The 27,977-nt window shown below is 44.6% G+C and overlaps 1 protein-coding gene across 2 annotated transcripts; it reads left to right on the forward strand.

The window, feature by feature from the left end:
• LOC111840246 (zinc finger protein 438-like) lies at positions 1–27,977 on the forward strand. 2 transcript variants are annotated; one of them, XM_023804884.2, is made up of 4 exons: positions 4–206; positions 21,878–21,972; positions 24,140–25,817; positions 26,007–27,977. In XM_023804884.2, the coding sequence occupies exons 2-4, from the start codon at positions 21,918–21,920 to the stop codon at positions 26,626–26,628; spliced, it is 2,355 nt and encodes a 784-aa protein (XP_023660652.2). In that variant the 5' UTR covers positions 4–206; positions 21,878–21,917; the 3' UTR covers positions 26,629–27,977. The 2 variants fall into 2 exon arrangements, with proteins under 2 accessions (XP_023660653.2, XP_023660652.2); XM_023804885.2 differs by lacking the exon at positions 21,878–21,972 and having other exon boundaries at positions 1–206.

The raw sequence follows: 27,977 nt of genomic DNA on the forward strand, positions 1-27,977 counted from the left end.
TTGTATACATTCAATGGAAATGCTTCATAAAGTCTTAAGTATGAGGGAATGATCAACTGAGTAGTCTGTTAATGATTATCACCCCGTATTTTGTGAGAAGTAGCAATTACCCAACATGGCTGTAGTGAAACAGCTGTCCTGCGATGCAATGCAAAATGAGAATTAATTATAGCAAGGATATACTACACAGATGAAAAACAGAAAAGGTGAGAATTGCACATTTTAACATGTCTGACGAGGACCTGCTTTGTTGCAAAGTAAAAAAAAAAATCAGCTGTAATATCGGCTATATTTTCATTGTTGATTCGGCTGAATAGGAGTGTTTAGGCTCCGGCCTTCTTGTGCAAGGAGCAAAAACACAAACAACCGATGAACTGAGGAAACACTCGGACGATCTACACTTAAACGTTGCACAATAACAGTGACTCGACTCAAACAGACAGACACAGTCATCACACGCTGATATCGCCCAGCCGTGCATTCCGAAGCACGAAACGCATAGAAAAGAGCAGGCGTTACATATCGGGCTTTTTCACAGCTAAATAGAAACGCCTGCATCAATCATCGAAAACATTATTTGCCACCCTTGTACATTTCAACGAATCAAGTCTTACGATCGTCATATGATTATGACTATATGTAAATAATCCTTATGTGCGTTATATATAAACGATTGTGCACATAGTATAACACCTGCACAACCTTAAACCGGATTACAAAATAACGGTATACACGTGTGTATTTTTCATATGAAATGCACCATTAAAACTAAAGCGGAAGAGAATTCTGCGTGATTGAAACTCTCAGCACGGTGATCTCCGGGCGTTTAAACAATTAACGCTTTTATTTTTAGTTAAACCGGTTGTCCTTGTTAGTATTCGGCATTCTTGATCAGTTTTGAGCTATGCGGTATTTTTGTGATTTTCTTGTTTTGTTGACATATGGATATTATTTGTTTCTATATGATTGATCATGCCATGAATGGTTTTTTAAGATTGAAGAGTACTAGCTGGTTTCTAAATGAATGGTTTTGCAAAGTTGATCCAAATTTTGTAGTTCCACTAGGCCGTGGATTTTCTGTTATAGCCCTGCAAATGTCGGAATATGTTTTGTTAGGCAAATGTTTTGTGCATCCAGACGAGTCATTTTTGTGGAAACCTTAGCTGTTCTTCAAGGTGCATCTTTTTTTTCTGAAATGACTGTAAGGATTTGACCTTTATGGGCTTCAGGATAAATGAGTTATAACGTGCACAGAAACTGAGGTTCTCTTAACCCACTGAAGTGTGACGACATGTTACGTGCCTGGTTCCCAAGACCTCAGCAGTAGATGGCCATACATAAGTCTGCTTTGTGGTTTATAATTATTATCTTAGTGTGACACAAAAGGAGGAAAGGCAATGTTATAACAAAAGTTTCTATTAAACTGCAGATATTAGAATCTAGGTATATCTAGGGTGAACTTTTAAGAGTCAAATTGCTACATAAATGTCCTTATTCTGTTCTTTTAACAGCCTTGACAGTTATTATTTATGCTATTGTGTTTGAAGCAAAGCTCATTTACCCTTCTCTCATTTACCCAAGTTTTCAGTCTGCACTTTCCCTGCGGCAGCGGAGGAAGTCTATCCCGTTTCTGAATAATGCATGGGAAGCACTTCCTTGCGGGCTGGGAGCTGTGAAAAGTATCTGGGAGAGACTGAGGGAGCAGCAGTTCTGGGCTCGAGGCAGGATGTGTAGGATGATCTTTACATGACTGTCATTGGTCCTCTAACCTGCTTGTTGTGGGAAACAAGGACAATGACTCATATAGACACCCCCCCCCCCCCTCAGAAAATACACCCACAATACCCACTTTCACGCATCGAGTATATACACTCTTAGGAATACACTAAGCTAGTACATCGTAAAATGGTTCGCTGACGGTGATTTTTGATAAACATTGAATTATGACGTCATTCCATACAAAAGATGATGAATTGCATACATCAATGGGAGGTCACTGAGAGGAAGAACACAGTGGTGTTCTCTTTGAAGATGAAAGAAACCAAGTCAGGTTTAATAAACATGCTGAGGAACCATACTATATGTAATTGCAACCTGCAATTGTCTTTTTTCACAGAAGGCATGGATATTAAGGAGATTCAAGAAGCTCGTACATCTTACAGCAGATTTTCTTCTGCATGGGGAGGGGAAAAGATTGCAAACTGTATAAGAAAAACAGTTTGCAAATATGTGGAGTCGGATTATGCTCTCTAGTGGAAGTGAGATGGTGTGACAAAGAAGGAGGCACTCTATATGATACCGATATAAGCCAGTGTTTCTCAAACCAGTGCTCGGGGACCTCCAGACGGTCCAGGATTTTGCTTCCTCCCAACTGCTAGGAAATTGTGGACCTTCTGGGGCTCCTGGAGGACTGGTTTGAGGAACGCTGACGTAAGCTGTAGGATGCTTTGATGTGCTTGTGGCGTCTGTGTCACAGGTCACCTGGGCTGGCCTGCTGACGATGAAGCCACACAGAGTATAAACAGGAAGCCACGCTGGGCCGGCTGCTGCTGGGCCGGCTGCTGGGTCACTCAGGACAGGAAATGGGACTTGTGGCTTAAATAGCTGGGTTAGGCCTTCTAGTGTTAAACATGCCGTTTGTTCATTTACACAGCATTATATTCGCGTGCAGTGTCCCTGCTTTTATCCTAGGACATGCATAGCTTAAGATGCATTTTTGATGTCTTCTCACACACGCACACACACACACACACACACACACGTTTGTAATTATATCTTTGTGGGGACTCTCCATTCATTTCTATGGGGAAAACTCTAATCCCAACATGATGACCTTAAGCCCTACCCAGCCCTAACCTTAACCATAAGTAACCAATCAAATTACGAGGCTTTTGGCATGTTTACTTTTTTGATTGCATTCACAGATCTTTGTGGGGACCTGAAAAATGGTCCCCACAATGTTAAAGTAGCAGGTTTTTATTACATTACGTGTATGTTTTTATGTGTGTATATATACACACACATGTAATAATAATTGATACTTAATTTCCCCACGGGGATAAGTAATCTTTACGCGTCCTCCAACTTGCTCTTTGTAGAGTAAGCTGTCTGTGAAGGGCAGCCACCTGTTGGGGCGCCCAGGGAGCTGGGGGTTAAGGGCATTGCTCAAGGACCCACAGACATGCTGAGGCTGGGTTTGAACCTGCAACCTTCTGATCACAGGTACACAGGCGTAGCCCACTGAGCCACGTGTGTGTGTGTGTGTGTGTGTGTGTGTGTGTGTGTGTGTGTGTGTGTGTGTGTGTGTGTGTGTGTGTATACATATGTGAATATAGAAATATATATGTGTGTGTGTATATATGCGTGCACACGTGTGTTTCTGTGTGTCTATATATAGTATGTGAAATACATGTCTGTTTGTGTGTGTGCATACAATGAATGTGCCTGAAACAGCTTTTTGCATTTCTCATATGCTGTAGCAGATGTATAAGAGTTTATATGAAGAATGCTTTTTTATTTTTTCATGCATATCAGTTCTGCCCATTCAGTTTCAGTCCCTTTGCTCAACCAGTTGTTATTTTAAGCTTGAGTAACTCGCCCAATTTGTACTGCTTAAAATTCTTTAAATGTTTTGTCTACCAGACTAAGAGTAATTGATGCTAGAATCAACCCCGTTCCAAAAGATGCGATAAACTAGTTTTTAATTAATAGCGGCACAGCTTGTAAAATTAAAAATCATGCCGTTCACGAAACACTCTCCATATTTTCTGTTACTTTGGAAATGTCAGTATGAGATGGAAACATTATAACTCCGTAAATAAAGATGACAGAAAATTTGTGAGGCATTTAATTGCTCTCGGTCTGCTGAATAGCGTAATGCGCTGGTTTTATCTAAGTGTTGGTGCAGTACACTCACTCCCTCGGCCTCCTGCACTGAAACTGAAGATAAAATGTCTCTCTCAGGTCTTTCTCTCACACCTTGCTCTGGTGCTCTGCTTCCCAAGTTGTTTCTAGCACTTTCCAAATGCATACGATGAGAGCTTCAGCAGACCCGTTTTTACTGGAATGGGACAAACGGCATCTTATTAGGAAAGTAGGTTTACGTGCAGTGCCAGTCAAAAGTTTGGACACACCCACCCATAGAAAGGTTTATTTGTACTATTTTCTGCATTTTGGAATAATTATGGAAACATCAAAACTATAAAGCAACATATATAGAATTATGTACTGACCAAAAAAGTATTAAGCCAAAAAAAAAAAAAAATTGTTTGGCAGTTCTGTGGTTTGGGACTCAGAAGGTTGCCGGTTCAAATCCCTGGGTTGGCAGAGTGATCCCACCATTGGGCCCTTGAGCAAGGCCCTTAACCCCAATTGCTCCAAGGACCGGCTGCCCCTATTTTCTCCTCCATGCCAGGTCCATGAGGTGCCTCCTGGGATGCTCTTCCAGCCGTCCTGAAGGAGGTCCCTCATATACTCTGAGCTCTCATTGGCCGCTTTTCCTTCTCTCGCTGGTCAGTCTCCTCCAAAGCCATCTCTACTGGGTTTAGGTCAGGTGGCCAGGTCAAGTGATGTGACACTATCACTAGAGATGTGTGAATTGTATGGGCCAACTATCTATATCGGCCAATACAGTAACAATCGATCGTTGACCAGTAGTAAAAATGAGCCAATTTCTGCCTCAGATAATTCCCTCTAAAATGGTGACCTATATTACTTTGCACACCTGCATACTAATTAGCCAGAAAAATGTCTGTTGCGTGGAGTTATTTTAACGCTATTAGAAATGCACAATTTCATGAGGAGGATCTTCTAGTTAACATTTCAACACAACAAATTTGATTGCTCAACCTTAAGGCTAGTAAATGAAACCTACGAAGATTTTCTGAAAAACAAATCCGTTCCAATAAAAAAGGCTGCAATACTGCTGAATAAAGCGAGTCCGTCAGGAAGGCGAGCATTTGATAGCAAAGGAAAATTCAAAGCAGACAGTGCAAAATCGAAAGATATTACGTTTATCACACTTGATCTGTTATAAATGTTTATATAGATGTATGCAGTTATAAAACATAGTGCTCTGGGACTGTCGTTTGCCAGAGTTGGTGTTTTCTTATCAAAAAAGAAATAATTTTTTCATATTTTTGGAATGTAATTTATTTATTTATTAATTTATTTGGGCGGGGTATCCCTTTAAACTTATTTAAGCAGATCCTCCCAGAAAATCGGTACGATTATTTTCAAAATAATCGGCTATCGGTGTTGGCCAGCATTTTCCTCATCAGTGCATCACTAACTATCACTGCCTTTTGTAGGCAACTTGGCGTGTACAATCTTTTGACTGGTACTGTATATGATGTGCCTTTGTGGGTTAGGGCTGGGTAATTTCCGTAATAGACCCTTGAGCAAGGCCTTCAAACCCAGTTCTCAGACTCTGATCCTCAGCTGTTCATTGCTTTGGGCAAAAGAATCTGTTAAACAAATGTGAAAAGGACAAGGAATATATACAGCAGGCAAAAAAAAAACACAAAACAAGTATATAGTTATTTACAAATGTAAAAAGGGCAAGGAATATATACAGCAGGCAAAAAAAACCACAAAACAAGTACATAGTTATTTACAAAACAATACGGTGAATATTGGTTAAGTGGGAGAGAGAGAAAAAATGCCAAAAATTGTCCCAGTTTACCAATCGCTACTACTTCTACTGTAATGGACTCAGCTGCAGTTATGACTATGATGGCTGTAGCTACACTGTAGCTACATGTGTTTCCAGGTGAGGCACACAGAGCCCCCCTGCGATCCTACAGCTAAGTGTTTTTCTCCAGGCCGAAAGCAGCTCCTGTCTAGTTCTGGCTCTCGTCTGAGATGTTCCTGCTAGCTTACGCCAGAAGAGCTTATGAAGAGCTTGCTGGTGCTTTGGACCTCTGAAAAGGAAGGATCTGCAATTTGAGTCCCACTAAAAGATTTTCACAAAGGGTTTTGTTTCTGAACCAAACGTCGCTGAACTAAAAAGCTATTTAAATTCCATGTGATACAAGGAATCGGTTGGTTATTAGTATGTTCTGTCCCTTGCGCATTTTTCGTAACATTCTCCGAAATGCTAATAGCGTACAGCTTGACATAACATGCCTGCTATTATAATCCCTCTTGAAATGTCATTTTCAAGTGCAGAAGTATTCAGAAATTGGGGCTTTTTCTGTCTGTAATTGCTGCAGCCGGTATTTCTCGGGTTTAAGTAGGCTTTGCGGCCCAGCAGTCGGACCGCAGCTCGCTGTGTCTCTGCCCACCTTGCATAACATCCCGGAAACGCCTGTCCCTCTTGTCGTCCATTTACGAAACTTGACCACTCTCTAGACGTCGTGAGAACAAAAGCCTCTTCAGATGAGGTGTGTTTCACCATTTGCCCAGATGTGTCCCGTCGAGCGGTGCCCTAGGGATACGAATCCGTGGACGGACTCTGCGTCCTGCCTGATCACTTTGCTTCAGGACTTTGTCGTGCTAGATAACGGCTCTCGGTTTGTGATTATACCCAGTTTGAGCTAAACCATATGCTGAATGCACTCAGAATCCATCCTCTGTCCAAGCATACAGCTTACGTAGCTAGCTGATCAGTTGTTAGCTATTAGCTGTACCGTCACATTCAGACAAGTTTATAGAGTCGTCCCTTGGTGAAATGTACAGTAATATCATAAAATGTAAATGCATAATATTGGATAATAATACAGTGTAAATGCTGTGTGAAAATAGTGGTTATACTGTATTGTTTAGGGCATAATAACAAGAACTACACCGTACACGTCAGCAACAGTGTAACATTTTCTTTCTCATTCACGTGGATTCAGTTTAGTGCTCGGTGTGCGGTAAATTCAATTTTTGCTATTTCGAACTTCTTGGATTTTTTTGTTGATTTTTTTTCTTTTCTTCCCCAATCTATGGTCGGCCCCTTAGATCCCATGGAAAACGGAAGACTGACTGTACCCCCCGAGAACCTGATGCTTTCTTAAGCAGTTTAAGAGCCAAACAGATTACGTTTGTATGTTGTTTTTTAATAGTGTTAGAAATGAGTGAAAATGAGTTGCACCATTGAGGGGCGACTTCCATCTTTCCAAGTGTGGTCTAAATGCAGTCACTGTGCTCGCAGGAAGCACAAATGTAGGGTAATTGCTTACAGGTGGGACAGCCAGACAGTCACTCAACGCCCGTCCATTTCACAGGATCCGTAACTCGTGACCGTATATGATGCGTTTTTATTTTTTAATTCATTCTTTCGCACATAGTGGTTCTTTTTTAGAATAAGGAAATCCTAGTTTCAAATGTAGTGAAGAAAGCCTGTAGCTTAATGCTAACATGCTATAATCCCACATGTGGGGGGGGGGGGATTTCTAAAGGGGAGACAGTAAGTTTGTGAGAGTAGCTGTCAGTCCTAAATGATTGTTCATTTCCTGCGTGTCAGGGATGGAGTAATGGCATGCAGCTGGGTGGCTGGACCGCGATCAGCCTCGCCTTCGACACACATCAGCCCCCGTCCAGCTGGTCCGCCTCGACATTCCAGCTCCGCGTGAAAAAAAGGCCACTCCAGAAGAGCTGCGATTGGCCGAGAGTTTGGCGTGGTTATTCTTATTCCTTTTCTTCACGATATAGCTTTCAAGATAATATGTTGCCGTTTGTGGTGTTTAGTTTCAAAGTGACGTACTTAATTTGAAGAAAAAAAAAATGATATTTTCAGATAAGTCCAACTGTGTTTATATTAGGGAAATGGAAATCTTTTCTAAGAAGGAGTGTGACTTGGAGTTATTTCGCATGTGGCTTTTTCTGGAGATCCGGCTAAGCTACACCTGTCCCAGGTCATCGTGCTGATGTATTGTGATCACAAAAGCGAGGTTGAAGCTCTTTCTGCTCCAACGATCTGTTGATGGAAACAGGCTTGTGGTTCTGAAACTGTGTGGAAACCCCATTTGTGCTCTCTGAAGAACAGAACGTAACGAAACTCTCATGCACACTTTTGATGTCTGAAGGATACATATTTGAGCTCTGTAGTGCATATGTCTAAGACAGAAACATACATATGCAGATTATTTTAATTAGTAACATTGAATACATATTCTATGCATCCCCTTTGTATGCTTATCTGTATAAACTATATTGCTACATTTGCTTTACGTCTTGCTGGACTTCTTGCCTGACAGTTAGTATTTTGGATTTTGAATTGATTTTCATTCCTGAAGCAGAGTACTGGTTGGCTAGATGGGATACTTACCCGCACTTGAATTGTTCTTATGGAAAGGCACTCATATGCAGTCTGATGTCCTGCTTCCAGACCTGTAACTCGCTCAGGCTGACGTTGGTACGTTCTGTATTCTGTCCTGGGTGTCCCAGGTGTTTGGCCCTGTGAGTCCAGGAGGAGTAACAGCTGCATGCCTCTACACCAGTCTTTCTCAATCCGGTCCACAGGGACCCACACATTTGTAGCCCCTTCCCTACTCCCGGTAGGGAGCAAAAATGTGAACAGGGAACTCAGAGGGAGGAAAAACGTGGACCGGCTGTGGGTCCCTGAGGACCGGATTGGGAAACGCTGCTCTACACGCATTTCATTTTTCTTTACTCGTGGCTATACCTTGGGTTCCTTAAAATCAGACCTAGATTTTAACAACTCTGAGCTATTAGTTAAGTTCTCCCCAAGCGAGCTCGATGGGCCGAATGGCCTCCTCTCGTTTGTATAGTTCTTATGTTCTTATGTACCTGTGCGTTTCTCCTAGGACTTCCAGGCCGCCATGGGAACGGCCACCTTCATGTTCCCCCACTACAGGAAAGGGTTACTTTTCACATTTCCTGCCTGGTTCCCCCGCTGCTTTCGCTGTACTATGATTGCCTTTTTGACTTTAAAACATTCCCAGGCTCCTATAACCTTCTGGCTTGCCTGCCTCAGCCAAGAATGGTCCCAGGTGAACGTGTGGGCGGAACCTCCTGTTTTTTAAGGATAAAAATCTCGCTCTTGTTCCCAGAGTAGAACTTGCTTCTCTCTCTCTCGCTCTCTCTCTCTCTCTCTCTACCCCTCTTTCTCCCTCCCTCAGTTTCCTTTAGTGCTTTCAGGGTAACGCATACTTTCGTAATGTGTTCGTTCCGGGACCCCTGTTCATGTCGGGCTGGGCCTTGTGCGGAATACTCTGGAAAATGACCGTACATCGTTCTACCGCCACTCTGGTTTGCTACAGTACTGCGGGCTTTAGCTGTCTGCAAATAATTCTGATCGGCCTGTGTTTGTTATGAACAGATTGACCAAAGTAGGAAAGCTCTATAGTTGTAGCGTTTTCATAAAGATAAGAACTGAATGCATCATTACAGCAGTAATTGGCAGGAATGCCCAAAAGCTGAAAGAGAAACAATTTATATTTCTCTTGATTTGAAATTCAACAATTACGACAGTGGCTCAGCAGAGTAAATCCCTCCCTAAATGTCGTTTTAGTTGCCCTCCTTTGCTATAGTTCCACTGCCTGTGATCTGTGTTTCAAGTAGAGTCCAGACAAATATGACAACAGGCCTCGGGCCTGATGCACTGACAGACCGGCCAAACTCTTGATTCTAAATTTAGACACATGGTGCTTGAACTAATTATTCCCCAAGCCTTAATCACCAACAGCCTCTGTAGCAGATCATGGAAATACGAGACTCCCGTTTTTGTTGCAGTTGATGTTGCAGACCAACACGTGTTCTCCTAAACTGGTTAAATTGTGAAATGATCTTCACTGCAGCCACAATCACGCAAAGTGAAACATGCCATGTTCTTCACTGGCAGATTGTCCTTTTCACATGACCTTACTCAAGCTTCCAAAGGTACTTAGCTAAGGCATAGACTTTTGGAACAGATTGTTTCGACTCTCTGGACTGACGTTAATGAGTGATGGATCTCCACTTTAGCCCTCATTGTTATAAATAGGCTTCTTGTGCCTGGTAAAGGCCTCAAATGAGAACCCCTGTTCTTGTACTAGTCAGTCAAGCCCAGTGAGCTTCTCTGAAAGGGTCGGTCCTGATCGCCTGTTTCTCTGAGGTTTAAGATTCCACCCCACCATTTCTTTGCATTCATCCGTGTAATCAAACAACATCTGGAAGACCAATAAATCAAGAGGGCAGGATGTCATAACATTCATTGACCTGTATGATTTTTATGTATTTATGTGCAGTGGCAGGAGTATAAAACATCTATCCCCTGTGAAAGAATCTTTGCCAGAATTTCTACTCTGGGACCAATGCCCTCATCCTTGACATCTTTGCGATTAGCTGAGCTTTTCCCATTTTTGTTGGGAGCTTTGACTTCAGACCCATATGCTCCATTTTGTCATGCACAGCTGTGTTGCTGGACAGCTGCGGATGCTAATAGCTAATAATTAAATAATTACTACACCCCTGCAGTTTCGCTCCTAATCAACAAAATGTCACCTTATTTGTTTTTCGGCATTGCCAGTCCTTCACGGTACATGATTTGGGCGTTCGTTTAATTATAGGCAAGGCTGGAAATTGGCCAGGAGAAGATGGTGCTGTTGACTTATGACAGCTAGCTAGGTTAGTTAGGTTTGTATTTATAGAATGTGTGATCTTTTACTTTAAACATCAGATGGGCTTCAAAGCTTTCGGAAAGTGGCCGCCACAGTATACGCTGAGATAAACATAGTAATTAAGAGGATTCTTTCCAAACTGTCAAGCCAAGTAGGGTCATTAACCTTGAAGGCAGGTCTTATAGGACGTCTTTATTGCACAATCCCTGGACTTGAAGCCTGTTGGTTCCAGTATGTACCTGGATGCATGTTAAGTACTTCAACCCAAGGGTAGGTGCTGAGAGCGCCTAAATTTGAATGCGGATGAACTAGCTCATACAGACGTCAACGTGTTACGATTCTGAGCATCACTGATTCCCTGCAAACATGCCTACTACAGCCCTACTCTTCCAAGCTAATGACACAGTAGACTACCTTGAAGTCCTCTTGTTACTGTGATCCTTTTGTGGATCAAACCAATCAAAAGCTGACCCTCAGTCATGGCTGATGGGGGACTACATCTTCAGCATGGCTCATCACAGACGAAAAGCGGCAAGCTTCACCTCCCATTCCAAGATCCCCGGGGACCCAATTTCATGCCATGTGTCTGTCTCCCTGGAATCACCTGTAAACTCAGGGTCCCTTTGGTGCTGGCCGATTTGAGATATTTGCCAGTAATGCTTGATCTTTGATCCCTTCAATGTGGATCATTGGCAAGTCGGAGACACCTTCTGGCTACTCCACTTGGGTCTACGAGTGGACTTTCTCCCACTAATGCCCCACCGTCCACATAAACACCTTCAAGTAAAAATTTCCTCTTTATTCCCGTTACTATTTGTTTGCCCACACTTGAAGTCAACCCGGCTCATCTGTTTCTCCTTGGTTGATGTGTCCTTGCTTGTCTCTTTTTAAACGCATAAGAATGGTTGTCAGAGGCCCTGCTGAAGTTCACCATGATGCACACAGAATCATAATCGGGAGACAAAACTTTGAGCTCACGGTTGGCGAGCGACTATCGTTTCGGTGCCATATAAGTGACCGATGGTGTCCTGGCACCGGCGGTGCTGTGCAGCCCATACTGTTAGCGTCGCAAAAGGAGCCAGTCAAACTCACTTGGCCTTTCTGGCTGTGAATCATCGCTGGTGTTTATCTGATACGCTGCATTAATCAGAGTTGTGAAACCGAGCCAGTGCATGAAAAGCATAAGGTAGAAATCGGGCATTGGATTTGTTTATTTTTAAAACCAGTGTTCACTTTTGAACCTTCAAAGCTTTCCTAAGGTTACAGTCTGTTCAGATGCTTATCTGATGCAATTATTTTATAAATATATTTGTGCCAGTGTAAATATTGTCCTACTTTATGTAGCACGGCTGCAATAATTTCACCTAAAGTGCTGTTGATGTGTAAATGGGTGATGTGAGTCGTGCACAAGTGGACAAAGCAGGGAGGTAATATTCGCAGGCGGGAGTCTGCTGCTTTCAGCTTGTGCCATTGAACTGGCACACTAATTGTAGTTTAATACTAGACACAAGTGGAAAGAGGTGTAATTTTCTTACCATCTAAAATAGAGCTGACAGCTTTTCATTTGGCTAAAGTTAATTCGGTATCGGGAACAGCTGCAAGATATTATCACCCACCTTTGTTTGTATTTCCCTGCCAGAAGATTCCCCCTAGTTCTGCCCAGGGAGCTCTTGGTACAGCTTTGGCACAAAAAGCTGTAATGCACCTTTTTTGTGGCATTTCTCGCAGCGAAGACCTCACTCAGATTAGTGATGGGAGCGGTGATACTAGGGTTTGTATGTTAGAGAACAGCGGTCGTGCTAAAGAAGCGGCCACATGTTGGGGTTTGAGTGCGTTTGAGAGGATAAGGACTCCGAGGTTCAGTGGAGCCTGAGATAAAGAAGCTGTGTAGAGCCAAAGCTGAGGAGATAAGTTCACGTGTCTGGCTGAGTGTTCCGAGTAGAGTCTGCTGCGATCAACCCCGACTCCGCAGTCATGCGCCCTCGGCTGCTTCCCATGCGCCGTAGAGTTGCAGAGCAGACCCTACGTTCAGCCGGCCTCTCCACATATGCTCTGAACCCCATGGCTATTTTCAGGCCCCCCGGCACATGACTCCTAATCTTATCTGCTGCAGACAAGGGAAACCAAATCCAGAAAATGTTTTAAGAGGACGCCGGCCAATTTGGGACCGGCCGTGTTTCGGGCTGGCTCTCGCGTGCCGTCCGCTAGATGTGAACTTGTGCCCGGCGACAGCCGCCCCTGGTCTTGGCGTCGCCCCCCGACTCATTCAGCGGGATTCGTTTGGGTTTGGAGCGCCAATGTGGATTTGCATGTAAAATGAGATTACGCTGCCGATAGCGTCAGCTCGCCAGCGCGTCATTGGCTAGACCGAGCTAATAGAAATCACCCAGCCGAAAGTGTGCGCCTGCTGGTGTGGATGAGGGTGGCGGCTGGTATGCGGCTGCAGTGAGGCGGATCCCCGGCACCGGACCAGATCTCCCTTTATGGTGAAAAATACCTACTGGTATATTTGTGTAACATCAAATCGGGATAGAGAGCGGGTGAGGTGGAGGGAGCTGGAAAAAATGACCCTTTGAGTCTTTATTACCCTTTAATAAAAACCTGGTATCCAGGTCGGACACGTGTTCCGTCAAAGAGCCAAGTTGTGTAAACTGGGCATGGCGTCCCTCTGTTACTGACCTGGCACAAGCGAACGGGGCCATGTCTATACTCCAGAGTTGCTCCTGCTGCCTTCCAGGGATGGGATCCCACAGCCTCACCTGCTGTTAGTAATGTGATAATGGGCATCGCTAGCTGCTCACCAGCCACATGGTCGACACCAGCTATATTATTTACCTGCTAAGTGGACACTTTGCAGCATTTGATCATCTTACTCACGCGCAGTCCGAAGTTTTACTGGATGGGTTTAGGGATGGGTTTAGGTTAGGAAGCTTGGTAGTGGGTGTAACGGTAGGACTCTCACTAACGGGACTTGAAGCTGGAACATTTCGGTTATTAGTTTAGCCGGATCGCTGTGTGGGGCTCCTTCCTGGTCCATTGAGAAGTATCTGAGGCTAAGGAGTGCTGGACATAGCGAAGAGCATTATGTAGGAAGTTAAGCAGGAGATGAGTACAAAATGCTGATCCCACAGAGGGTGACAGGGGGAGGGAAAATAGAGGCTTGAATGTGATTGTAATATACAGCTCTGGAAAAATTATATCACAGCAAAATTTTTAGTTTCACTCATTTTTCAATTTATGAGTGTGCGTCTGTGTAAAATGCCCCTTTTTTTTTTTTTTTTTACAAACACCAACCTGGTTCTTCCCTGTCTCTCATTAATGAAGGGCTTCTTCCTTGCTTTATGGGACTTCAGTCCTGCTTCTTGCAGCCTATTATGAATTGCCCTAGTAGTGCACTTCATACGACTTAATTTTTCCCATCCTTTTTGATGGTCACTTTGATGCCATCCTCCGGTTCATGAGGCACTGCTGGATAAGTTGAAGGTCATCTTTGGCATTAGAAAGTCGCTTCTGCCCTCCCCCTGGCTGGTTTTTGGTCTTTCCCAGTGTCTCCTGATTCACATTGTTCTTGTGTACTGCTGCCTTAGAAATGTTGAGCCTGGAAGCAACCTACCTTAAAGTGCGTAGCCTTCTGCCAGCAGAACCAGGAAACCAGGATCTGACAATGTGGATTCTTAAAAAGAAATGAACTGCTTTCTAAATCTTTTTTTCCAGAGCTGCAATTCCATCTGTGAATTATTAATATTCAGTGTAACTAGTCTGTTACAGGTTATGCTTCCACTTTATTGAAACCCCCCAAAAAAGAAAATGTGTTTATCTTGCATGTTTGGCAAGCAAAATGCATGTGTGACATTACAGGAACAGGCAGCAGGGTAACACCGTAAAGCATTTATCGAACCGTCTATCATTCTTTTTTCCTCCGTGTTTTCCGCGCTAATCTAAGCTGTCCTAACACTCAGCTGCTAATCAAGAACTCTAAAGCAGGGGTGAAATTAATATTTAAGGCCTTTCCTGAATAGTGTCCTTTACTGTACTAAACATTTGTAACATAGTTATCCGGCTTCTAGATAAATGGGCTTTATTTTGTTTCAGAAAATACAAAAGATTGAAGAGAGGCAATTGCATTGTTATTATAAGAAGGGTTTGACTTTGTAGGTGTGAGCAGTGTAATGCCTCCATTTGTGTCATGGAGTCGGTACATGGAGCTGAGCTTCTTTACTAGGTGCTAAGCTTATGAGTTGGTGTGGTGTTGGTGTTACTTTGCTGGAGTTCATTTACACTTCATGCTATGTCTTCCCTTTACATATGCAGTGTTTGTGCTTGTGTTTGTGGTTTAGTTCTTGTTAGTCTTAAGACCTGAAATCGAGTTCACTAGTATTCCAAGCTTTAAATGAGCATTTAAGATATTTTTATTTTTATTTTAGAAATCTCATCTATATTTATACCCGCAATTGCACTGGGACACGAGCTGTCGACAGCCCTGTTGGCCCTTGCATTGTAGAGACAAGGTTTTTATTTCAACATGATGTTCCCTGAAGAATCCTTGTGCCGCAAAACCTGAAAGAAGCAAACATTCTACTTGCCAGAAAGTTATAAAGGTTCTTTGAACTTCCTGTATTCTTGTCGTGCAACTGGCATAGTCTTCCAGAGAAAGTCTAGGAGAACCTTATAGAAGTTCAGATGTACATATCGAAATAGACCAAGTGTTAAGGGAAGAAGCGAAGTATGTTAATGCACAGGGGTGGACAAAATGACAGAAATGCCAAACAATATATGGATACCAAGGATCTGATAAGAAGCTTTGATTCCTCTTGGAATGTTACCAAATGAGTCCTGAAGTGTGTGTGTGTGTGCCGCGATACTGGGCTTCCAGTCTGTAGTAGTGGAGATCTGTTTTTCACTCTGTACACCACCACGTCCCATGAAGGTGCACTAATGTTTAGATCTGGGAGGCTGCGGGAGGCGTTTGACTTCATGAAATCGATGTGCTTGGAAGTGTGTATTGGGAGTTACAATTTTCCAATATACTGATGGAACAGTTTGTGCACCATAGAGTGCATCTGGCCCTTTAAAGTGACATCATATTCCTTCGCTCCTATTTGACCAGGCAGGGTAGTCATTGGATCCATCGTTGGCTGCCCATACTGGTCAACACTGAAGGTTAAAGGTACCTCTGTACGTAAACTGTGAGCAGGAAGGTGAAAGATGACTAAAAAGATCATATAACATTTTCACTGGCCAGAAGTCCAAGTTTTGTGCTTGTTACACCAAGTTTTTAGTGTTCTTACATTGGTCTGGGAGGCAAGTAGTTTCTGACAGCCTTACCATAAGTTTTAGTTGTCCATCTATCCCTTTGACTTTAGCCCTCTTTATCACCATGCACGTTTGATACACTGTATGCTATTATGCTTTTTGAAACTGTTTCCATTGACAGTAAATAACTTACCATCTTTCGTGATTGACCTCTTCTGGACTTGCCTCACTTTTTTTTTTTTTTTTTTGGGAAACTCACAAATCAGAATGTGGATTATCAGACCTCTTTCATAACTGCTAATTACCGTTCAGATTATCATGGCGCTTTTTTGTACCTCAATGTGCAACTGATTCGGTTGCTCTATGGATAGAGTACTTTATCATGCAGAGTTCCTATTATTTTGTCCGTACAAATGCGTTCAAATAAGAGTTGTATTTTGTTTATTGCATTGGACTTGACTCTGACTAAGGCCTCATGGATTTTCATTGAGTCATGTTTGTTATTATTAGGTATGGAGCCTCAGATTTAAACCTGGAGATCTCGTACTCCTTAAGGCCGAGGTGATGACAGCTTGGCAGCATATATCTTCTTCTTCTCCTAAATAAGCTAATGCCTTTCCCCACCCCCTTTCAAACAGCCAATCAGCAGTTTGCTAATTAAAAATCCTTTTCATCGCCCAATTGGGCGGAACCCGGGTGGATTTCAAGGGCGTGATGGAGTATCGACAGGCGTAGCTGGAGCTGGGCGAAGAGACACAGGAGGGATCAGAGTGGAGGTGGCCACTTTGTTTATTTAAATAAAAGTAAGGATTGTGGGACCTATGCTGTTAGACTAGAATTTGATAAGTGTGGTTGGGCTGTCTGACAGTTCCAAAAACTTGAGGATTTTCTTAATCCTTTGCACATTTTTGCCCCATGAAGACCCCTTCGGCAAGTAATGCAGCCAGTCTGTTCCTTATTTATCAGTGAGCATATGGGATTTGCTGATCTGTCACTCTCTCTATGCAAATCTGGCACAGCACAAGCCAATCGGGACTCATGTCCGGGCCATGGCTCACCCAATGGGAGCTCAGGGAAGGGAATTGTGGGAGTGTGAAAAGATAGGCATGGCTGGGCCTCAAATACACTTGACTCCTGATTAAAGCAAAGAAAGGGAAATGTCACTCAACTCCTGGCAACTATAACCAGACACTAAAGTCTTAAACGCAAGCATCTGAAAGCCTGGGAAGGAGCAGGAACTAAAAATGCATATGAAGTATTAAATTTCAGAGAATATTAATATGAAGGTTTGGAAGGCCAAGTTGACATATTTCATAATAAGAAAAACATAGCTGAACCAAGCTGTGAAAAACGTCCCCCGTGTTGCTGAATTACATTCTCTGCCAGACACAGTAATAGAATATTTAATGTGGTTGCCCAATAGATTTCTGTGTTTCTTTTTTGCAGTTTCTTTGAGAATTCTCCAGTGGTGTGATCTCAAATAATTCAAAAAGACTAAGTATGCTACTCTGTTACTGTTGATTAGTTAATTCAATGTTGCAGTTCTTGTCATTGATGGTTGCTAAAACATCGAGGCTAAAGGTTTAAATCCTTTCTGGGGGAATCACTGTTGTCCTCTTTGGAAAGTCTGCCCATCCATCTGTCTATCCATCCATCTTCCATAATTGCTTATCCAGTACAGGGACACGGTGAACCTGGAGCCTATCCCAGCAAGGCAGGAAACACCCTGGGCGGGATGCTGTTCCGTCACATGGACAATTTCGAAATGCCAGTTCTCCTAAAGCAGTGTTTCCCAACCCGGTCCTCGGGGATCCCCAGAAAATCCACATTTTTGCTCCCACCGGGAGCTGGGAGGGAGCGAAAATGTGAACTGGCCCAGGGGTCCTGGAGGACCGGGTTGGGAAACACTGACCTAAAACATTTTGGACTGTCAGAGGACACTGTAGTACGTGGAGAGGGTCCCCGCAAATTCAGGGAGAACATGAAAATGCCAGCGCAAAATGTAAATCAGATATTTATCAGCTAGGTAAATGAAGCCATTTAAACTGTATGTGATATATAAACAATGCTGGCCACTTCTTGAAGTTTGCAAAGGGCAGCTGCAGCCGTGCATGGAGACACTCTGATTACAGGCTCATTTTACACCGACGGCCTGTTTGCGAGTCTCTCACTGCATCGCAGCGTGGTATCATGAAGGCGCGTTATATAAACGGATAGGCGGCCATGCAGCTAATTAATGCCTTTGGAGCGTCTGCTCTGTAGGAACACTGTGCTGCGCACATGTGAACAGCGGCGCCTCCATCAGGTGGGAGGTGTGACGAGCTGAGAATGAGGAGAAGTTGCCAAATCACTCCTTTTCCAAAATGTCCTCTTCGCTCTCCTTTCTGCTGGAGTTCCTTGGCACGATGTGGAAAAAAAGAGTGTTATTGTTTTTGTTATTGCAGCTAAAACCAGCACTTTAAAACGTACTGTCAATGAAAGGAATATTATTCAGATGCTTTGTTCTGTTGATGAATGAAAGCAGGACTTGAAGAGGGAGTTTGCTGTGTTTGCTGTGCTGTGTTTGCTGTGTTGGGTGAGGTCTCCGCTACATGAATGAAAATGAAACGCAATGAAACCCCAAACCCACTAGCTGTGCCAGTTCATACCTACCCCACTCAAAGCCTTTTCGAGGAGGAAAACCACAGAGGAAAATAAATGCCACGTGGTTAGCAGAAGAACCCTTCACTTCAGGGAACAATGTCAAAAGTATGTCAGTTATTCCCAGAAAACCCCTTGGTCATATGAGACGGGGCTGGCAGCTTAAAGCCTACCAAGGGGCAAGTTGTGAATGTTTTATACTCTGACTCTGTCGATGCTTTGCAGCTTCAGTGCTTTTAGGGTTGGGACCCTCACCTTTGTTTACTTTTGTTTATCTAGCAGATGCTTTATGCAAAGTGACAGACATTTTTGAGAAAGCAGAATCCCTGGAGCAATTGGGGGGGGGGAGTGGATTAAGGGCCTCACTCAAGGGCCCGAAGGTGAAATTATTCCGCAAACCCTGGGATTTGAATTGGCAACCTTCTGGTTATTGGCGCAGCACCCTGAGCAACTGAGCTACACCCTACCTCCAAGTGCACAGGGAGGAGAATAGGCCCGTAGTGCGTGATTGTTGCTCTGTTGTGTGTGTGTGTGGCCTGTGATGGACTAGCATCCAATTCATGGTGTTTCCCCTGTCCGGTGCTGCCTGGGAAAGGCTCCAAGACTCCCTTCCAAGACCCTCAACTGGATAAGTAGTTAGGAGATACGATGCAATATTCTCTCATTTCACTTGCCTCCCTACTCAGAGCATGTCAGAGAATAATATTAAAGTTGGACTCTTGCTTAAGCTTCTTCCTGAATACCATCCATGACCATTATGTTTCATTACTCAAAATGGATCTATGTTATTGGGTTGATAAATAAATAGTGGTGGTGCAGTATTTCCCTTGTTGAATCACTAGGAAGCAGTTTTTCTGCGTGAGTCTGTTTCGGGTGAAGGCCGGGCTGACAGGATGCCCTCCGGGCAACAGGTCGCGGTCGGCGCAGTTGCTGCACTGGCCGCCCCAACTTCAAGCCCCGAGTCTCTGCTTGGGACCCTGGCTGAGAATGGGATGCTGGTGTGTGAGCAGCAAGTGGAGTCAAAAAACACAAAGGGGGGGGTGGCGACTAAAGAAGAAAACGGCTCTGGCATGCTTCCTGTTCAGTGGTCGGTGGCTGAGGCGATTCCATGCTGTGAGGATTCTGCAGACTGTCCAAAGTTTAAAAAAAAAAAAAAAGGAATTAATAAAGCCGACATTAATAACGCTTCATCTCGTAGAGAGAAATTTCCCCTGAAAGGTACGGGGGCTGTTTTGGGTTTTCTCTGGCACGATTTCTGAATTTCAGAAATGTCACTTATAAGATGTAAGCCGCATTTTCCAGCACAAGGCCAGTGCGGTCCTCGTGTCTCAGCCAGTGCGGTCCTCGTGTCTCAGCCAGTGCGGTCCTCGTGTCTCAGCCAGTGCGGTCCTCGTGTCCCAGCCAGTGCGGTCCTCGTGTCTCAGCCAGTGCGGTCCTCGTGTCCCAGCCAGTGCGGTCCTCGTGTCCCAGCCAGTGCGGTCCTCGTGTCTCAGCCAGTGCGGTCCTCGTGTCTCAGCCAGTGCGGTCCTCGTGTCTCAGCCAGCCTCCTCCTCTTACAGGCAGCAGGTCCCGTCTCTTTGGTTACTTGCTGTTGTGGTCTTCATCGTTTGTCTATTTGGTCGGGTAAAGAGTCTTTTCATCCTCCAGGCTCCAATGCTCCGTTTCAACTGGTAAACCTGGGCAGCTATAAAGAAGCTACCCCCCCCCCCACATATTTAGAAGAGGTAGGTTGAGGGAGGGGCCATATTAGAGGACAGAATACCTCAGGACCCAATCGCGATTCCTTTTTCCCATTTCAGAAAAATCCATACTGCCTGTGCCTGTCTTGTTTTAAATGTTTAAAATGCATCTTAATGAGGACATTTAAGTGACACAGTCGCTGCGACTATCACTTTTTCCACCTCCCTTCCCACTTCTGCTCATCCTGATGGCACCTAGCGCGGTCTTACGTGGCCTCGTGACGGTCGCAGTGAGTCAGAAGCCATCGCCGTTAGCGAGAAGGCTAAGCTGCTTCGCTAAGGTTGGCATTTTAGCTTAATGCACTGTAACCGCTGCCGGCTTTTAGCGTCAGTCAAGCTGGCCTTAGGACTAGTAATAATTTAGACACACATCGCCGACCACAAGTATTAACCGCCCCCAGCACGTCATCACCAGCTCCCAGTTCACAGACCATACATTCCTCCCTCTTCCAGAACACACCCAAGTACACACAGAATTTCATTCTGCATAGTCTCCTCCCAGCTGAGACCTGTCCTGCGCTTCGGGAATTAATCCGAAACAGAATCCTCTTTTCGCTGGAGTGGGCTTTCCTTTATCTGCTTTTCTCCTCTCTGCCGGAATCATGGGGAAGATGAACAACAACCGCATTTTTTATTTTTTTTATCTGAAATTAAGCTGATGTGTGTGCGAGGCTCCAACGGGGAATGATCTCTCCCCTGATGTTTTCATTAGAAGTTCAGGGTGAATTTGGAGTCCAGACGAGCTGTGATGACTGTGCTTGCTCAGAGCCATCTGTCCTGCTGATCAGGCTGTGCACACAGATGGGATGCCTATTGGGTATTTGTGGTGTAGGTGGAACTGGAACCAAAGTACATCTACAGTAGCAATGGGGGGAGGGGAGGGGGGGGGGATGGTGTTGACCCCAGAGCAGCTTCTCTGAGCACTGCCTCCACATCCAAAGTACCCTGGGGAACATGACATGTTTTCTTTATGGTCATGTTTCTGTTGGTTCATTGGAATAAATTAGGTATAAGCCTTTTTCCACTTTGTGACTTTGTCTTCCTGAGATCTTTGAAACACCGTCAAAATGTAATAACTCGGGTTGATCAGATCATCCATGTCAGGGAGGACACTTTTTGAGCTAGGATAGGATTTATAAACTACCATTTCAATTAAAAGGTCCCAGATTTCACTTCAGCACTTGCTGTGTGCTGATTGGTCAGTCTCCTACAATCATGCGTGTGTCACTAATGTTATTGTGAAACAGCTGGATGAGTCTCTCAATCAAGGAAGTAAGTGAGTCAAAGCACAAGAAGAACTGGACTATTTAGCCAAGCACAGGATCCCTTCAGGTTTTAAGTAGTTTGTGACATCTTAAGTCGTTCTCCCTGGATTATCTGATCACCATAGCGAATAATATTTATTTTTAAATTATTTTTTATTGAGGACTTTTTGATTATTATTTTTAATATTTTGTTGTTGTTAATTTTTTTTTTTTCCCCCGCCAAAATAGAAATATTTCTAAGGTGGAGAATACCGCACATTTCCCACTAGCCTACAGTGGTAAAGAACGGCCCTTTTACCGTTAAATTAAAATCGTAGGATCACTGCTTATGTAGCAGTCAGGTGCTTTTTACTTGCGGTTTCTGAACTGGGCCTCGAACATGGAGCAGATGGAACTAACGTTCTCACATTCCTGTTCTCCTTGTTCTTTACAGGGAACCTGCTGTGACAGGGGGAGGGGGACGCGGCCCAGCAATGAAAAGCCAAGAGCAGAAGATGAATCAGAACACCTTGAAATCACAAGTGCAAAGTAAGAGATATCACCAGAGACTGGGGGGAGCTTAGTTTGCATTTCTCCCCTCAGGAATTGAGAGACGGTCCCTAACTGAGAGACCGGTGAACAGACCCAGAGTGAAATGGGGGCATAGCATTAGCAGAAGTTTATATACACACAGCATGGCGTCAGTGTTCCATATGTTATAGGTGGAACCTACATGGTCACCAGGGCCAGTCAGTCCTATAGGCGGGGCCGCCTAGGGCACCATTCTCTAAGGGGGCGCTGACTTAGCAAGGCCAAGTGAAATTGGGCAGTGAAGTTTGCCAGGGATGGGGGGGGGTGATGCCAGTAGTGAAGTTTCTGTAGGGTGGCACAGGGTTTGACTGGCACCGATGCTTACAATGACTTGAGAGACTCGTATAGGGAATTTTCAATGTTTTAATGTACTACCATCCAGAAGGCTTAAAGTCAGGGGTGGGAAGGGCCAGAGAGGGCCACTAACCCAAGCGGGAGGTACTGGTAGTTATGAATAGAGCAGTGGAAAGTCCTGGCTGACCTGTTGAGATGGCTGTCTGAAAGGTTTACTTAAGCACGTTTCGCATAACCTTAGCTGCATAGCAGGATCAGCCTGCAAAGATACAGCTGAAAAGGATTTCGAAATACACGCTGAAAGGGCAGAACAAGGAAAGGGGAAAGCAGCTGTCATTGAGTAGTTATGTAAATGGCAGGTTCGTCCTTCATTGTAAAAATGACTTCTCAGAGCGTTCTGAACTTCAGCCTCAATATATTATGGAAACTGCTACAGTCCTTCACTAGCAAGAAGGTCCCACAGCTCATCTTCAGACTTTGTTCTACCAAGATTTGTTTTTGTTCATTTAAGTCAGGGGTGGCCTGTCATATCCTCAAAGAGCCAGTGTGTATGCAGGTTTTTGGGATAACGTTTAGGTAAGCTGTTCAAACCCAGGTGTGAGGACTCTTCAGCCAATCAGTCCTCTAATTAGTAATCTAATTAGGGAGCTGCAGTGAAAATCCGCATACACAGCGGCCCTTTGCGGATAAGATTGGCCACCCCTGTTTTAAGCCATTACTGGGTACTATATATAACTTGATAAGAATAAGCAATTGGTATCATAGTCCACTGTCTCCTGGGGTGGTTCGTCCTGTTAAGCTGGTCTGTTGGGGTGATCCAGGCAGCCTGCCTACTGTCAGTAAACACCTCATCGAAGTGTTTTCTTAAAAATCCAGAGACTTGACTCCTGGTCATCATAATTGCATAAAATCAGCAACAGTTGTGAGCAGAGAGAGGCGAAGAATGTGGACTTATATGATGTGTCATGGGAGATGGGCAGCCATGTAAAGGGAGCTGTATCTGACCACAACTTTGCTTCTTACACAAGGGTCTCATATGGACAGTGGACCTTGTTGAGAGAAACTGCTATCTCTTGATGCTTATTTCAGTTCAGGATGTCTCACCATCCATCAATGCCATATCACCCAGGGATGACGGATAGCGAAATTAATTCTGCCCAGGCATGCACAAGGAAAAGGCCAGATAGGATATGCTAGGATATGCTAGGATATGCTAGGATACACATGTTCCAAGTATGGAACCAACATTTGGAATTCCATCATTTATCTTGTCAGGTATCAGTGACGTGAGACTTCAGGCACAAGGGCATTTTGGAACTTTAGGATTTGAATGGGTACTATTCAGCTTGTGCAGTTGTTTTTCTTTCCTCATTATCTTCTTGTCCAATCAGTCATTGAGGTCCCATCCATTTAGGCAGATTGCATCACACTTTGCAGCTTCGAAAGGAGGAAAAACAAAAAATTCCTTAGATAAACTCGTAATAAAATTCAAATCTCAAAAACTAATCACACTTGTTTCTGATACAATCGGTCCAGTCTACTGGGTTCAAAGGTGAAACGGTGAAATAACGTCACTAGTTGGATACTAAATTGGATACAGATGGCTGCACACTGCATGGTGTTAGAAGTATTTAAAGTTAAATTTTACATTTTTAATATCAGCTTTAAATCTGATCAATATCTCGAATTCTTTTTTTTTTCTCCATTTTTACATGCTTCGCCTCAATCGTGTTTAAAGTAATTTAAGCTCTAGTGGCAGATGAAAGTCAGCCCAATCGCCGGGTCTTTAGGGGCATTTCTTATACATAAACAAGCATTGTTGTTTTGGCAGATGATCCAAGGTCAACGAAGAGTCTCCAGTTCCGAAATATCGCTCCTAAAGCACCCATGGCAGGTCCTGGCCCCGCTGTCCTGCCCTGCCGGGGTCCCTCCACTCTGCCTGAGGCCACCACACCAGTCAGTCCCAGATCTATTGTCGTCCCCGCCCAGAACTATGCTCTGATGCAAGTGGCTGGGCAGGAAGGGACCTACTCCCTGGTGGCCCTGCCTACATCGGTGTCCTCTCAGTCCCCATCTCAGCCACAGATCGTTCAGAGGGACACTTCAGCTGACAGAAACATGAAGCTACCCATTCCCAGGTACCGGCCCACAAGGATAAAAGGCACACCGGAAAAAGCCAAGCTTCAAGAAGTCCAAGTGAGTTCTAGCAAGGTGGCTCAGCAGACGCGAGGTCCGGCACAAGTCCGACCCAAGGACCACGTAGATGCCTGCTCGACTTTAGAGCGACTGGAACCTGTCCCGTTGAGATCTCCTGATATCGTGTCCACAGCCTTGCTGACAGAGAATCTTGGGCCAGGAACTGAGACTGGCAAAGATGCCGTAGACACAGCAAAGGCCAACATCCAGGCATCTGGTGCACCTAGTCCACCTATCCCTGTACCGGCGATGAGTGGAAACAACTCTTCAATCAAACCAGAGGATGGGTCCCCAAACAAGCAATGTCTGACTGAGCTGACTCTACCCCCAGCTGCTAGGGTCACCACCACCATTCTCTCTCCAACAGTCTTCAGTAAAGCGGTCCGCTTCGTCCCTTCACCTCCCAAGGGGAAGCTGCCGATACTTCCCTACCCAAGAAAGAAAGGTGTGGACTCAACTGTGGCTAAACTGCAGCCTAAATGTCCAGAGCCTCAGCCGTGCCTTGTGAATACTTTGCCAATCGCCACAACAGCGTCCACTGCTACTCAAGAAACGCGTCAAAAATCGACTCTTAACAGCATGCGAATGCAGGATACCGATTTTCAGAGTATGGGGCCCTGTACATTGCTGAAGAAGAGGGCAAAAAAGAGAAAGGCCTTTGAGGACATGACTTTCGAGGCCAGGAAGAAGAGGTCGTTGTCGTTTTCCCGGCGAAGGGTTCCAGAGAAACCAACACCAGCAAGTCAAAATGAAAAAATTGCTAATATTTCCAAGAAGTACCGCAGCATAATGCCAAAGCCACTGCTGATGTGGGAGGTGCCTCCACAGCTGGTGGCTGTCTCATCCGTTCCTGCACCCCAGCATCTGGGACAGGAGTTTGTCCTCAGCGAGAAGCCCTCAAACAGGACGTTGGACTTTCAGCAGTCAGGTCACACCTCTGTCAAGCACGGTCCCCAGCGAGCTGTGGTAAGTGCCCACGTCAACTTGGGGAGCCGGTTTCCTCACCGTTGCCCGGTTTGTGGCCGCTGCTTCCGCTTCAGGAACCACCTTCAGGGACACATGAGGATTCACACCAACGGCAGGCAACACGGCAACCCTGCCTGTCGAAAGAGCCACTCTGGCAGCCTCAACACTCAGGCGAAGCTGCACCACCACGCTGAGAGCCGGCCCAGAAATACCTTGCTCTGTCAGTTCTGCGAGAAGGCCTTTGGCTACGTGGGTGTTTACTTCAGCCATTTGCGGGAGGTTCATAAAGTCATCCTCACCGTGGAGCCCTCAATTAGCCAGCATGAGGATGACATCCCAGTCGAGGGGTAATCTATCTTTTTCAACCTTCATACTCTGAGGAAATATTTATTGATTGCATTCTTCATTTCATAGGTCTTTAGTCCTTGTAGAAAAGTTTTATATTTCATTAAGTGGTAATTCCAATTACTTATTAGTGAATTGTTGATGTTGTACCCCAGATTTGTGCATTATGGCATGGTCTTCTGTCATTCCAGCATGATGTCTCCGGACTCTACTGAAGAGCAAGGCCATGAGCAAGAGGACCCTGTAGAGCTGCAGATCAAATGTGCACGTTGCCAGGCCACCACACCTACGTTCGCCGACATGCGGCTACACCTGCTGCACGTGCACCAGGAGAATGTCCCGCTCCGTCCGCTGGAAGGGGCCCGGCGGGGGTGCCGACAGGCCGAGGACGAGCTGGTGAGGCACGCCGCGCACTACTGGAGGGAGCTCAACGAGAGGAAGAACCTGGCAACCGGGAACAGTTTTAAAGTGGAGGATGAGGAGGAAGAGGAGGATGAGCTGCTCTCCTTCTCGAAAGTCACGTGCGACATATCCTCCCACCACCGAGGGCAGCCAGACGGGGCTGACATATTCACTGATGGCAGCCAGGACCCTGCCTCGGGGCACACTGAGGTTGCCAAGGACGTGTCACTGAGGGCAGGTTCTGCCTTTAACTGTGTGCTCTGCAGCGCCCTCCTCAGTACGAAGGAGGAATTGCTGAACCACTGGGAGAGCTGGCACCATTGCAGTGACCCTACCCTCTTGTGGAAAGCTCTGAACTGCTTCCTGGGTCCTGGGAGGCCCAAACAGGAAGTGGAAGAAGAGACCTTCTAATCTTGCTATGGCACACTTTCCCCCCCCCCCTTTGTAGATGCATCATCCACCCTTTCTGAGTCTCGGTAATTAAAGAATCTGCATCACATGGAAATGACCTGCCTGAAACCAACCCTCTCCCACTGTGATTTTATTTTTAAATGAAAAACTCCCTCTGCTCGTGTTCACTTTTGCTGTTTTTAGTAGGGGCACAAAATGACAGGAAGCCTGTATGTATTGTAAGAAAAGTAATAATAAATAGTAAATAATATTTTGGCCACATTGATAGTATTTAACTTGTTTTGCATAAAGAGATGGTGTGTACTCTGGGTACACATGAAGCACAGGAAATATATCCAGGGCGTTTTCATGTAGCGATGTGTGGAACCTGAATGATGTCCCATCCAGTTGTCTGTCTGTATGCTTCTGGTGTAGATCTGCTCTCCTACAGCGTGTACTTATAGAATAACTATCTACTTAAGTACTCTGCAGAAATTTGACTAAAGGAATACGGTACAAACGATCTCATTTAAAAATGGGGTACCTTTTCACATTTCACATAACATGAAAATAAGACATTAAGGTCTTGTCTCATCAATGCTGAGGTTTAAGGAGCAGAGTGAGTTAAGACCTTCAGAGAACGTACCAAGCAGGTATAAATATGCCAATAGTCATCTCACATTCCTTTTCTTTAAGGTAACCTGTAGTCAGGGCTATGAACACAGAGCATAGGATATCAAGGAAGGGGGGTGATATTAGGAAGGTTTCTGTGGGGGTGGGGGGGGGGTGGTATGTGCATAATCAGAGAATTTTACAGGCTCTGTGTTCCCTGTTATCATTCTGGCGAGAAGGGTGGGGACAATAATTTTGTTTTAGAAATAATTGTGGAATTTGTGAATAAATGTGATTTTTCCCAATTCCATCGAATAACATAAAATGTATTTCACGCCTGTACAATAAGATTGCTTAGGTTAATACTAATATTATGCTTAATACCAATAGCATTATATTGACCAGCCAATCATTTTTGAGCCTTTCGTCCCCATGGCCTTTGTGCAGGGTCTCCTGTACTCAGAACTCATGAAGGTGTCTGTCTCCTCATACGTTCCACGTAATCCCTGTTGCACATGTAGGATGAGCTGATCAAATGTGCTGTTTCTTTTTTTCTTTTTTCTTTTTTTTTACTTTTCTGGCAGATTTCACGCAGACATTGTGCAGGTGGGTAATGTTTCAGCACTTAAATACAGTTCTACCCTGATACTTCATAAGCATGCGGAATGACCAGGTCTGAAATGTAAAACATTTTAACAAGCGCCACACTCCCTGTTAAGGTTCTCCGTACACTAATTAAACAGGTGTAGCCAGCAGAA

The sequence above is a fragment of the Paramormyrops kingsleyae genome, chromosome 4, assembly GCF_048594095.1.
Source record: "Paramormyrops kingsleyae isolate MSU_618 chromosome 4, PKINGS_0.4, whole genome shotgun sequence".
Lineage (NCBI taxonomy): Eukaryota > Metazoa > Chordata > Actinopteri > Osteoglossiformes > Mormyridae > Paramormyrops > Paramormyrops kingsleyae.